General features: G+C 49.5%; 1 protein-coding gene across 5 annotated transcripts in view; it reads right to left on the reverse strand.

Moving 5' to 3' along the window:
• LOC114015199 (uncharacterized) overlaps nt 1-13741 on the reverse strand; it is a 28614-nt gene that overhangs the window by 4205 nt on the left and 10668 nt on the right. For 2 of the 5 annotated variants that reach the window (XR_003558988.2, XR_008732827.1), the window contains exon 1: nt 969-2962. Coding sequence is in view for 1 of the 5 variants with exons in the window: in XM_027801491.2 (XP_027657292.2) it covers nt 969-1014 (46 nt within the window). In the remaining 4 variants the exon portion in view is untranslated. Of the gene's footprint in view, nt 1-968; nt 2963-13741 lie in introns of those variants that run through there. The other 3 variants (XR_003558990.2, XR_003558987.2, XM_027801491.2) reach the window with 3 other exon arrangements.

Genomic DNA, 13741 nt, shown 5'->3' on the forward strand with positions numbered 1-13741 from the left:
ACTGTCCATTGTCAGCTGGCTGGTAGCAACAAGCAAGACTTGCCCCCCCACCCCCCACCACCACCTACTTGCCACCAATAAGAAAAATGCTTCTGCTGCTGACCAAGGGAGAGGAGAAATCCAGAGGCACCCACAAGCAAGCAAATGTCGGCACACCCAAACCAATCTGGGTGGAACATTGGATTTCAGTTTAAATGTACCACTTAGCCCCTCGGTGCTAGCCATGGGAAAGCACCCTCAAACACAGTTTTCTCTAGGAGCAAAATCTGAGAGACAAGAGTCAGGAGTCCCTAAGACAAGCAGATAAATCTGAGCCGGCAGGTAAATAATATATTGCAGTCACCTTTGTCCTGTTATTTTAATGCACGCACATGCAGACACAAAGTTTCATAAGCCCCGCAAATGCATGCCTCAATCAAGTATCATTTATGTGTACTATCTTCCACTGAAATCAAACCTGTGAGACTGCTGAAGCCAGGAAACGTTGTGTGCTCAGAAAGGAGCATCGTGTATAGTCTGTCAAATCTCTGGGGTTTCTTGACTGTGTATAGACTGTTTGGGGGACCCAGATCCACAGCTGTCCTTTCTAATCTGCAACCTAAAGTCAAGGCAAAGGCTGGCTGGAGGAGAATACAGGACACAACTGACTGCTTTTAGCCCACATATTTTAATGCTAATGCACTTCTGTAACTGCATAATAAGCATGGCCAAAATTACGATAGGCCTGTTGGGAATACTGTCTTTATGGCATGTGTATACCATAGGCCCAACTCTTCATTGAATCAGATTTCTATAAACCGCTGCAGTAAATTTGGACTTTCACCTGTACCACATCCCATTTTCCCAATGTAGCCAATTCTGGCAGTCTCACTACTCTGTAGGTAAGGATGCACTCTTACCCCCAGGTGAGAGAGGGCACGAAGGGACAAAGGCTAGAAATGAAGCTGGAAGAGTCTTCTCTTTCTTACCTTATGCATTAGGTAACTTCCCTGACACCAGCCAGACTGGCAGCATCTAGAGCAGAAAATCAAGCCAGTGAATCAGGGCATGATCGGGGGAGCTCGAGCATCCATCCCTCTGGCTCTTTGTGTGGTCCCGGGTACAGTTTTGGCCCAGGCCAACCAGCACCCTCCCAAACCGTTCCCAGGCACAGTCCAGGAGTTAGCATGGGCCAGGACTGTCCCCAGCGTGTATGGGGCCCCATGATTTTGGAGGGCAAGAGGGTTTATCTGTCACACCATGGCTCAACAGTGTTACCCAGCCACAAAGCAGAGCGCAGCCCCTGCCCCTGCCCGGTTTATTAGCGCAGGCATAGCCACACGTCACCCAGACTCGTGCCCCGGGCTCTGGCCGGTGACCCAGTCAATGTACCTGCCTCTGTTTTGAGCAGGACACATCTCTGAGCCAGCTGTGCAAGTCCTCTCCTCCACTTTGTTCCAGTACAAAGTCAAACTAAGTTCAGCTACAGGTGGCTTAAACCATCACATCTGACACCGAAGAGGCTGAGCAGAGATGCGCTAATGAAGCCAGTGCCACCTCCCAGCTGGGAGCAGAACATGCCGTCAGGAGCTCCACCAGCCCAAAGCCCACTGGGTGAGCACCTGGGCATACCTGAGTTGTAGACGGGGCGGGGGGGTCTTCCCTGGTGCTGTGGCTGCCTGTTTCTCCACTGGAAGGGCTTCATTTTGACTTCACACCACAGCAAGCAGAAGAGGTGCCTCACTGGGCTGGCATCACAGTGGCAGCAGTGGCAGCCCAACCCCTGGCACGTGGCCTCCATAGGACCCTCCTGCCCCAGCCCCAGCACGATGGCCACTCTCACTGCTCCAGCCGAGGAGGGCCTCAGACTTGGCCAAGGGGATGCGGCAGGCCAGCTGAGGACTTTAATTGCCCAAAGAGGCAGCGCATGAAGGTAAGACTAGGCTCAGACGCGGGCTAAGCATATGCTACAGACATACCCTCAGCAACTCTGTGGCCACAGTCATGAAATGAAGCTAGATGTCCCGAGGCCACCAGTCCTCCCTTCCTTAGCCTTGTATTCCTGTGAATATAAACCAAATCTTGCAATGGCAGGAAAGCAGCAGCATTCAGTTAGTTTTCATTTGATAAAAATGAAAAGACGAGGGTGTCTGCATAGATGATCTGCTGCATTTTACCTCCTGTGTCCTCCAACAGAGAAACCTGACCTCTCAGGAGGCTGCAGTAGCAAGCACCCCATCTCAGAGGCAGAACCCCTCATTCCTCCTCCACCACCTAGGCAGCTCAGCATCTTCTCTCCACGGTACTGAGCAGAGGAAAGCTGTCAGTTTACAGGCAGCGCAGAAACCTGTACTGTGCGTTCTTCTCATTTCCTTTGGAATCCAGTGTTGAGCACTGTCCTGCTTTCTAATGGCATGTGAAAGAGGTTAGAAAGAAAGTTAAAGGATATTTCTCACATCTACTTAAGAAACATTCAGGTCCTGCTATGTTCCAGCGGAAGGCCCTGGCACAGGAGAGAGATCAGGACTGTTCCAATGGGGCAGTTTCTATGTTCCCAAGCAGGTCAGGAGAGATTGCAGCGAAAAGCAAACATTGCAAAAACCTTTTGCGATGCAAAACTCAACAAACAATTTCAAATTGTTTGAGTTAAAGTGGAGAAATTGCTTGAATGGCTTTTGAACCCTTTTCCTTCTTCCTAGTGAGCATTTTCTTTTTTGCAAGTATGCTCCTGGAATGAGAAGTCTCATAGTTTGGGGATACGTTCACGCTGGGAACATTCACGTGACCTTTCAGATCACATTCCTCCTATTTATAAGAGTATTAGTCATCCACTTAGAGAGCAGAACTAATACCATGTTTGTTAAATGACTAAATGTGCGCTATGAATAACCAGTGGTGGGTACTTAAACCACGGTTACATCCAAGAGCACACAGAGAATCCATAGGTAGCACATGCTTAGACAAAGCACAAATAATACTACTGCATGTAGTAGTATTCTGTATGTATAGTGTAGTACACATATGAAATGTGTAGTAGTACACATTTGAAAGACAGTCTGAAGACAGTTCACTCACAGGAAGAGAGGGCTAAATTCATTAGGTTATTTTCCAGAGTTCACCTAGTTCTTTAGACATGCAGGATAGCTAGCAAGAGTGCCTGACAGCTGAAGACTTAAATTTGAAAAACAGTCCAGGCAGAACTGTAAGACGAAGAGGATGGAGCACAACTCCACTGGAGCTTGGCCATTACGCTACACAGAGTATGTCAGGAGCCTTGTACTACAAGTTTGCAACTTTGTCACTGGCAAAACATGAGGTTTAGGAGCTCTGAGTAATGCCTAACTTGTTAACTAACATGTTGCTCAACTTAGCTTCAGGGAAAGCACAATACAAGCCATGTGCGTTATTAGCCCCAACACGTTTGTGAGTCCCAGCCAGAAACATGAGCAAACTTTCTGTGCCTCAGATCTTACCAGTGCCTCTAGCGAACTGCCACAAGCAGTATCAGTTCCTGGGTCAGGAAAAATGGTACTTCCTAGGTGCTGAGGGCTTCCCTGCTCTGCATGCAGTAATATCGATGCTTTGGGAAGCATTTAGCAGGACGAGATAGATGTAGTCAGTGCTCTCAGACCATTTTGGTGAAGCCATAGGAGTGCACATATCTGGCAGGAGAAAATCTGGAGGAGAAGAGAGGAAGAGTGAAGGACGAAAAGGTGGGTGGAACAGGAAGAAGGAAAGTATAGACAGCAGCATGAGAAAAGAAAAGACACAGCAGGCTACGTCCCCCTCTATAAAAGAAAAACAGAAGCAGTCTGGGCTGCATGAGCTGCACATTTCTGACAGCAGGAAAAAATGGAAGTGGGAACAGCAGTGCAAAGAATTTATGAGAGTTTTGAAGAATGATGTGCGAATTATAGGCTGGAGCACCTGCCCTGCAGTTTAGCATTAAAAGTCCAACGATGTGCTTCTTCCACACTGCACAGGGTGGCACTGGGGGGACACCGGGATGCCTGGCTGCACTACATTTTTGGTCAAACCCTCTTAGGGTGAGAAAGGACATTATCAGCAGGAGGTTCCTGGCTGCAGTCACATGGCAGCATCAGGGAGCTGCCCGCTGCCAGCAAACCTCTCTAGTGTCAGCATGACCAGAGGGAGAGAAGCACCATGCCAGAGGCCGGCACTGAAAGGTTCGGTGACAAGGTGGCAGCTAAAGGTGCAAATACCACTTCCTCATTGCAGCCTCCATGAATGGCCCTGCCTATGCAATACAGAGGATGTTTTTGAATGGCAGAGCACAGGCAGTGAATCATCTTATAATCACTGCTGGTGTGTCCCAGCCTCCGTGTATCATCAAGCCTTCCTTTGGGTCAAGTAATCATTTGAGTCTGAATCATCGCTGCACAGGTTTCTCCTAGTGCAGGCTGGCACGGTCAGTGAGCAGAGATAGTTGAATGTGCTCTCACTGTTTCACCCATGATCCAGAAGGGCCTGCAAGGCTGGTGCTTGCAGCTTTGCCATACAGACCCTGGCAGCACAGAGGGTTCCCACAGACCGTGCAGTCTGTTGAGTCCTATGCGAATGTCAGGCAGCAAATTGTTAACCATAGAAGTTACCACCGTTTCCTTAAACACTCCTCATAGGTCAAAGGGTTAGCGCTTTCCCGGGCTAGCATAGCATTGGTAGCAAGCTAGGGCTTCCAAATCATAGAATATAACTGAGGCTGAAGGGCCCTCAGGACGTCACCTGGTCCTAGACTCCTAAAAAGCCAGGTTTGACTGGCCCTCTCCTCGTCCTCAGAGTCTGAGCCACGAACACAAAGGAAAGGGAAATCCCGCACAAGCCAAGGAGGACCTGTGCTGGTGGGGCCAGCTGAGATCAAACTGGTAAGGAGAGCCCATGAAGGGACAATCCAGCAACATCAAGCAGTACCAGAGGGCCACAGGAGAGACAGGGTAAACTGAGGGAAAGACCCCGGCAAAAGCAGTGGGGGGCAGAGAGAGGGAGACAGCATGCTTGCTTCCTCTGCTGCCAAGATGGAGGCAGGGAGGCTGGTGTGGAGGCATTTCTCCTGTCTCCCAGTTTGCTGCACGTGCAAAGGAGCCACCTCCTGACACCACGGGGGCAAAGAGCCAAGGTCGCAGCAGCTGGAAGAGGGAGCAGAGTCCTGGCTCCACCCTGCCTGCACAGTGCTTCCCTCCCGGGCCCTGAGGGGGGTGGAGGGAAGAGGGTAACCCTCATTCCTCTCCAGGCCAGATGGGGAAGGACTCACCAGGTCTCACCCCCACCCTGTCACTAATATCAAATAATAATAGTATTTAGCACGTCCGTAATTACCTTTGCACTCCGGTATCACAGATACAGCCGAATTGGAAGTCATTAAGATCATTATAATGAGCTTCAGTGGATCCTTTCAGTCAGAGGCATTATTTAGCCGGCCCTCATTTTCATGGTTACATCTGAATAAGCACTCTGCATTGAGGTGAGGTTCACTGATGAGACACTTTGGCATAAAGGCAGTCTCCTACTTGCAAAGGCAGAATAAGTGTCATTATGCATCGTGTTTCACCAGACTTCAAAATGCCGAGGAAGGGAAGTCAGAGTATAGCTGACTCCACCTTCAACTTGTCAGGGTGGCAAACCCCTTCCCACGGACTGGCACCTGGGGAAGGTCTGCCACAGCCTCCTGCACAGGGCAGCCGTTTCGCAGCATCTGGAGGCCGTTGACAGCCACAAGCAGCCACCGCAAGCCCTTACTGCAGAGGTTGCTTCAGCAAGAATTCTTGTTAAAGCAGAGGGGGCAGAAGGCCAGCAACTCTGGGAGCACCTTGCACTGGGAACAGGAGAACCGTGCTGACCTAGGTGTTGGCGAAGACCTGGGCTGCTGGCCTGAGATCAGGCACGTGGACGTATGGCTATGCTGGACTGGGCACTGCTGGGGCCGGTGAGCAGGACCGTGTTCAGAGCCATCTGCAGAACAGAGACCTGCTGGTCCTGGGTCTATTTTCAGCCTTGCTGAGGACTTCTTTTTTTGAGCTTTCAATAAGCAGGAATTAAGTGCCCCTTTAATTGTGGCTACCTCAGTTCCCTGTGCATAAATGCAAATAAAGGCACTTAATTTCTCCCATTTTTGTTTGTCCTTTATGTTTGGGCTGTGAATCCCTTGGGAAAACATCAAGGGCTTCTAGGTGTACCTGTCTTAATAATAATAAAAGTAATGGGCTTGTTTTGTCATTGAAGTAGAAGGAAATGTAGGCACACGGAACAAACACTTGTACTGCAATTTCTTATGTTTAAAAAAAGAACAAAAAGATAATAGAGTGTAATACTTTGACCAAGAGCAAAGGTAAAATCACAGCAGCTGACTCAGTGTAACAGCAAGGACTTTCATAGAGCTGGCAACATTTCAGCCTGCCTTCTCGGGAACTCAAATATGAATATGTTAAGAGTAGCCTAACATATCTAAAACACCACCTGAATGAGAAAAAAGAGTCACTGTTGGGCAAAAGCATTATTTTCAGCAGCGAGGAAGTTCTCCTGGCAAAGCACGAGCACAAACTTGTGTTTATTTCTTCATGTTCAGTTACTGTCAACATTACAAATAAACCAAATCGAGGCAGAGAATCTGACCCTGCACTGCCAGCCCCAAATACAGCTAAAATGCTCTTCTGGTGTGTTTGTGACCTAGCTGTTCCATCCATCCTCCAGAAACAGGTAAAACCACAAGACTTGGACAAGATCCAAACAAGCTTCAGCGCAGTTTAGAAATAGAGTCAAAACACAAAGCTGCTTCTCTACTTCACGACAAACTGGCTGTTACAAAAAAAAACATTGAGGCGCAATGACATTTCCTGAGCTCTGGCTGATTCTGCAGTGGAAAGGAGTTTCCCATGCCGTTTCCTTAATTAGCACAAATATGCTGACAACCTTCTCCATGCTGAAATCAAGCCATAGGCCACTAAAAAGTTGATCTGTCCACGCACCCAAATCTACCACATGCTGAGCTAACATGTTTCAGTGCCGTAATCAGTACCCAGATTATAACATGGCTTTGTCATGAATCCAGTTGCTGAAACAGACTTTGATGTCCCAATACGAAACCTATTTGTCCTGCAGTCAGCAAATAGGAAAAGTGCCAATATATACATTCGATGTTTTGAAATGCTGGGATTGTGTTCTGGCATTTATTGGATCATTTTGACCACTACATGAATTTATAATATGACCCAGCTGAATTAGAGAAATAATGAGATCTGAAGGCCAGATTCTAAGCTTGCTTAATCGGAAACAAACAGGGAACACCACATTTGGCATCCAGTAATTTACTCTGGTTTCACCATGAAGCGATCAAGGCCACAGCTCTTTATATCATTCAATCAGAGTTTAGTCCTTGTCAACAGGACAGGTTATAATACAGTCATGCAGCAATCAAACAGAAAAGACAGCATGCCAATACAGTAAATATTGTAGTACTAACCCTAGGGAAAAGTTTACCAACTTTATGGCAGGTAGGGTTTAAGCATGTGAACCCCAGCCTTGTTCCTCAGACAATTTTTGCTTTGTTGGTAATGCAGCTGGCAGGACTAATTCTAAAAGCAATTTATGCCTGGCCAGCTCATAGCTAATTCTGAGTGAAAGCTGTGACAGCTAAGCTGTTTCCTCCTGGCCAAGGCAGCCAATTTTCTGTGACTGGTTCAGTAAGGTTGCTGCCTGCTGTGCGGACAGGACACTGCAACGTGCTGGTGTAACTGGTCTGACCCCTCCTCCCACGTTTCAGTAGTCCCTACAATAGTGCATCCCACAGTATGCCGCACCATGGGCTGCTGCTCTTGGTATGTGTCTTCCAGGAATTCACCTCCGTCATTACTGGCCTGTGGCATCATTGCCTACATTTTCCCAGAATCGCTTGGCACCGATGTAACTGGACAGCATGGCAGATAGCCCTGCCAGCATAGCTGCTGCTTGGAAAATCTGCCCTGTGGACGTAAGCTGAACATCTCACCAGTTACTCGCTATAATTCTTTCAGCTGGATACAAGGTCACAGTTGTGAGAGTAACAAGAATGTGTCTTTGATGACATTGACATAAATTACCTGTAGTTTCTTGCCAAAAAAAAAAAAAAAAAAAGTGCCAGAAAGTGATGCCCCATGAAGAACAAATTAGATCCCATTTTGTGTCCCTTCACCTGTAGAGAAAAGCTTGAATGTCAATGAATTCTGTGCCTGTGACTGCCACCCGGCCCAAAATCAGTGAAACCAGGCTGACAGCTACGTTTATAACTTTCCCATTGAGTTGGTTGCTCTCCTGAATTTTATTTTGGTCCATTTATTTATTCAGTTCCATAATTGTCCTTCAATACCACACAGCAGCTTTAAGACACAAATACACCATCACCGTCAGACACATCAAATTTTCCTTCGGCACTATCAGTAAAATCACACCCTCCAAATCGATCGGGACTGCACGGGGCTCCTCCCAAGCTGGTGGGGCCAGAGGGAGAACTCAGCCGAGGGCTGGTCCTGGGAGGTCCCGAGCACTTGCAGCTGGCCTTGGTCTCCGTTCGAGGTACAGGCAACCGAACCCTCGTAGGGGCAGCTGGACAATTCAGTGACTGCCTGGAGAAAGGATACAGCTGCCCCTGCCCGCTCATGGAAGGACAAGCAACAGCAAAGGTGCCTCCTGCTCAGACTGCACCCTGAACCCTTGTTGCCATTAAACAGCCTTACTCTCCCCGGGAGAAGGGGAGGGCTGGAGTGAAAGTAAGTCTGACCTTCCTGGAAGAATGGACTTATTGATGCTGTGCTGGGCTGCAACCTGAAACCGCTGAAACTCTGGGCTTGGAGAGAGGGAATTACCAAGCCCAGCCCGGCATGATTCAGTAATGCAACCTAAGCCCCACACAGCTTCCTTTTCCTAACCCCATTCCTCCTCTCTGAAAGACACTCTGCATGTTTTAGCCAAATGGAAGCAGCAATCTAGACACCAAGAAAGCTTGCCGATGTCAGGCTGTGCACCAGCACAAGTCAGAGGGACGCAAGTCAGATAAGATGCAGGTAGGCAACTTGTTCAGGAAGGCTTCCCCCAAGTTCCCCATTGTGCTTAAGCAGCGGCAAAAATACCATCCACCCATAGACGGGCACACACCCCCCTTTGTCTCCCACTGACCTCAGTGTAAAACTCACACCTGGAGAACAGAACCCCACGAGCCTGGCCTCATTTACACTGGTTTTACACAGTTGCCTCCTTGGGAAATACCCCATCTTTACATAGGTGTTCCCAAGATCAAACCTGGCTCAGCCAGCGCCTCTGAGCACCACCGATGCCTAGGTCTTCCTTCACTGTCAAAAGGCCAACCTCAACATGGTTAGAAAGCTGCTTTTCCTTTCCTCCAGTTACTTACCATTGAAGATACAGCTTAAGAAGCTCACAAACGGGAGGGCACAGGCTGTGTGAACCCTTCACTAAACACCTGAGCAAGCACCACCCAACCTGCAGTCCCACAGCTGCTGGGCCCTGACCAGGAGGTACCACCAACACCAGGGAAGGTGTCCACAGTCCCCTTTCTCTGGGGGTTTCTGGTGCACTGCCGTGGCTGAGCTGCTAGCTTAGGATGTCAAAGTCCTCCCTGCTGGAAGTGACAACGCCACTCTCACCATACACTGCACATGAGCTGGCACTGGTTGCTTCCTATTTTCTAGCCCTTGCCATGACAGCTTAAAAGAAGTTTTGGCCTATGCCTTGTTGACAAACTTGGCTCAGAAAAAAAGCAGGTTCTTGTTTGCTGACCAAGGCCAACACGCCTGACCCCACTCATAAGCTGTGCAGGTGATTTTGCCAAGAAGTAGAGTGCTAAAGCAGAAAATGCCCAAGACCAATGGCTTGAGAGCAGTCTTGCCCCTTTTCTCACCCCAAAGGCAACACTGTGACCAGTGAACATATCACAGCATGCTACACAGAAGAAATCTTCTCCATCCCAGACATCGTAAAATACTGCACTGTGGTACAAGCTGGAGCAAGGATGTGGTGCAGTAGTCCCAGACAGCCTTGGAGGCAGAATTACTCATTTATTTATCGCAAAACTCAGATGAAGCTGTGCTACTTGTATTGCTATAGGGCAAGGAGGGGTGAGAGACGGACTTTTTACATTTCCAGGAGACTTGTTTCAGCAACTGATGACATATGAGGACAGGATTCTCCAAACTACCCTTAGCTCAAGAATACGAAATTCTACCTCCCCATATATCATTAGCTCGCTAGCCACCTGGTCAGGTGCTATTTAAAGCCCTAGGCTTTAAATGCTTCTTGGCTGGTTCTCTGCATTACCCTCTGCCCTGCCATACAGAACAAGACCCTCACTTTGGGAAATCAATTTTCATCAAAGTTGGCTGAGCTGGATCTGCCCCTCCCCCAGAGACAAGGTGTGCCTACAGCCAGGGTCTTGAATTAACAAGATCTCAAAGAAATAAGTAGCTTACACAGGTGGAATTAGGTAGAGACAATGGAAATAAACACCAGCTCAATATTTGAGGAGTTTCTGTGCAGTTTCACTTGTGACTACTAGCCCACAGGTGCCCTACAAGCTAAGGATACTTCAGCTGACTTGTTTTTTCATGCCACCCTCACATGTTTCTAAAAGCATCTCTCCTTTTGATCACATGGCAGCAGGTACCGACTTGCTTACACACAGAGCAGTGTTACTAGTGACGGTGCTAAACACATGCTGCACAGGTGAGTCCCGCAATATTGTCTGTGGCCATAGAGACATCACCCCACCCACGCTGTCACATTTTTCTCAGCATAACCCCAGGTACGGCCCTATGCAATGCCTGGCCACTTTCAGATGAAAGCCTGCTCCTTCCTCTCCTCCACCCCTCTGAGCTCAGCAATCGGGAATACAGAGGAAAACTCCTGGCCATTTGTGCTTGGGATGAGCAAACAACCAGCCCACACTCTGTCCGGCGGCGTGAACGCCAGGTTATGTGAGGACATGCCAGCAGAGCCCACATACCACTGCTGGGTTATGAGCACTTCTGATCCAACTGACTGTGCTCAGGAGACTGAAATATAAACAGCACTTTTCTGGGAGGAGCAGCTCCCCCATCTTAGTCACAGGTTAAAATAAATAAATAAACAAAGCCATACTAATCTCCCAGTTGGCCCGCTCACAGCCATGTGACCGGCGTCAGCCTTTGCCCCAAGACAGAATATGGACCCAAAGGCTGGGTCCCAGCTTCACAGCGCTCCAATGGCACACACGGCATGGGCAGCAGCCCCTAGCTGGGACGGTGTGGACCTCAGCTTGCGGTGTAAGGGAACACCCACCTGGCAGACAGCAGAGCCCAGCTGCACACCACCTGCTCCCAGCTCCATCACACTTACATAAGGGAAATACTGAGGGGGCCAGGACTCCTTTAACCCAGAGATCCTCACGTGACTACATGGATCCGAAGTGAAGCAGAGCAGACCCAGATCTGCTTTCCATCCCACATGGAGCCACATCTGGGAAGCAAAGCAAACAGGGGGCACCGAGCAGTGGGGGCCCGAGGAGGCTGGGGAGCAGGACTAAGGCAGTAGTTGCTTTTCCCCCATCCTTTGGTAAGCAAGAATAGCTGTGCTGGGAGCCAAGAGGGCACACTGGGGCAGGGTCAGTCTAGACTCGCTCTGTTTCTTGTCCTCCTTCCCACAGCATCTGCTGCTGGCCCTTGTCAGAGGCAGGATAAAGAGCTACGTGGACCTCACATCTGGCGCAGCACAGCCTTTTGTACTCCCCTGCCTTGTGAGCTGCAAGTCTGGCCAAAGCTCCCGTGTGTACATGAAAGACAATCCCAGCATTAAATATATTTCTCCTCTTTATCCAAACTAGAAACAGCTTCTCAGCCTACAACATCACCAGGCTATGTTAAACACCTAAGTATAATCAGGAATGCAGCTGGAGGTCTAAGCATGGGGTGAGCAACCACAAACGTACATTTTAACAGGAACTATCCCAATGGGCTCCAAGAGCTATGTACAGTATATCTGCCTGTTGCTAATTATATTTACTGGTGGTGGTTGTGGTTTTTTGTTTTTTGTTTTTTTTTTTTTTAAGCTGAAGATGAGTCAGAAAAAGAAAAAAGTCCTTTATTGTTGTGGAAGCAGAAGGATGTCTCCTGAGGGTGTGTGTAATGCACTACTGTCACGGCATGACAATGGAAAAACTGACTGCTGAGCCAACCAAACCCCCATAAATACCTAATGATATCTCTCCTGGCCCAGATTTTCTACAAGTCGGTGCCTGAACTGCATACGAAATGACAATCGATATTAAAGAATCTCTCTTCTCAACAGAGCCAGAATTTAAGAGCCCAGCTGAGCATTATATTCCAGTTCATACAAAGAGATCCTTTTAAAGGTCTGTCACAATAACTTAAAGGTGGTGATCCAGCAAAAAAAATACTAGGCCTCTTCTCACCCTCTCCCCCATGCCTCCCACCATTAGCACAAAGAACAGCTGGCTTCAATGAACAGGCATCGTTATCAATTACAACACGGTGACACAAACAACACATGCTTAGGGACATTATCGGGTCTGCATTCACGTGGGACAAGAACAAAACCTTGCTGCTGCTGCTGCTGCTTCTTCTTCTTCTTCTCCTCCTGCTCCTGGCTCGGGTAGCTCCGCCGCCTCGTGTACTCGGCCGGGGAGGTGGTGGTGCCAAGCACCTGGCCCAGTTACAGGTATGTACACAGGGACAGGGAGCCCGTTGTGAGAAAACCCGGCCTTAGCAAATTTCTCTGGCCGTCGGCCAGCCTCCGCGCGTTGGGCAAGTGACTCTCCCTGGCCGTGGTTACATCAGTCACCACCACCTCCCTCAATGTCATGGCACGGGAAGCGGCTGCCAGGGGAGAGAGGGAGGGAGAGAGGGAGGGAGGCAGTCGCTGGTTTTTGAAACCGGCTGTCCAGAACACATTACAACACCATCGCCGGTTTCCAGTGGGTTTGCTCAGTTCCTCCCTTCCCGTGAAGACCACACAGGCTTCGCGAGGGCGTTTCGCCCTGCCGCAGGAAGGCGGTCTCTGGGGCCTGCCACTCCTGGCAGCTGCTCCGCAGCGGTGTGATTCCCCCAGCTTCCTCCAGACGCTCTCCCAGTTTACACCGAGGGCCAGGACCCAACTCAAAAGCTGCTATTTAGGGGGAAAAAACATAACTTATTTTCTTATTTTGGGTTGTTTGATTTTTTTCCAGAGGGAGACCCTCCACGCTGCTTGGCCCCCAACACCAGGGGGAGGCAGGGTTGGAAGAGGCCGAGAAGCCGCTCAGAGCCCCGCTCCCTCCTTCACCTGCCTGCTCTGGTCCCTCAGCCTGCTGGCCTCGCACCCCCTTGGCACACCACCCAGGTGGCCCTGGAGGGACACCACTACCCGCTGCCCTCCCTGGCCACTGGGCCGCAGGCCTGCCAGCCCCGGGCGCGCTGCACCTGGGAGGAGGCGGCTGGGGCGCCGCTGCGGCAGGCGGGCAGCCAGACCCCGCTTTGGCTGCCACCCGGTGTAAATCTAAAGCCACCCCCCTGCAGCAGCAACCGTGTGTGAGGGGACGGAGCAGACCCCGGAGAAGGGACAGCACTTTGGGGCCCGGTGTAAGCACAGTCATGTATAAAAGCGAGCAAAACTGGCAAACAGAAATATTGTTCCTGGCACACGAGTACTTCCATATTGATTCAACGCTTAAAAACGCACTGAAGTGAGGACGCCCTTTTTTCAAACCCTCCAGCAAACTCACTTTCAC

Source organism: Falco cherrug, chromosome 6 (genome assembly GCF_023634085.1).
Source record: "Falco cherrug isolate bFalChe1 chromosome 6, bFalChe1.pri, whole genome shotgun sequence".
NCBI classification, from domain to species: domain Eukaryota; kingdom Metazoa; phylum Chordata; class Aves; order Falconiformes; family Falconidae; genus Falco; species Falco cherrug.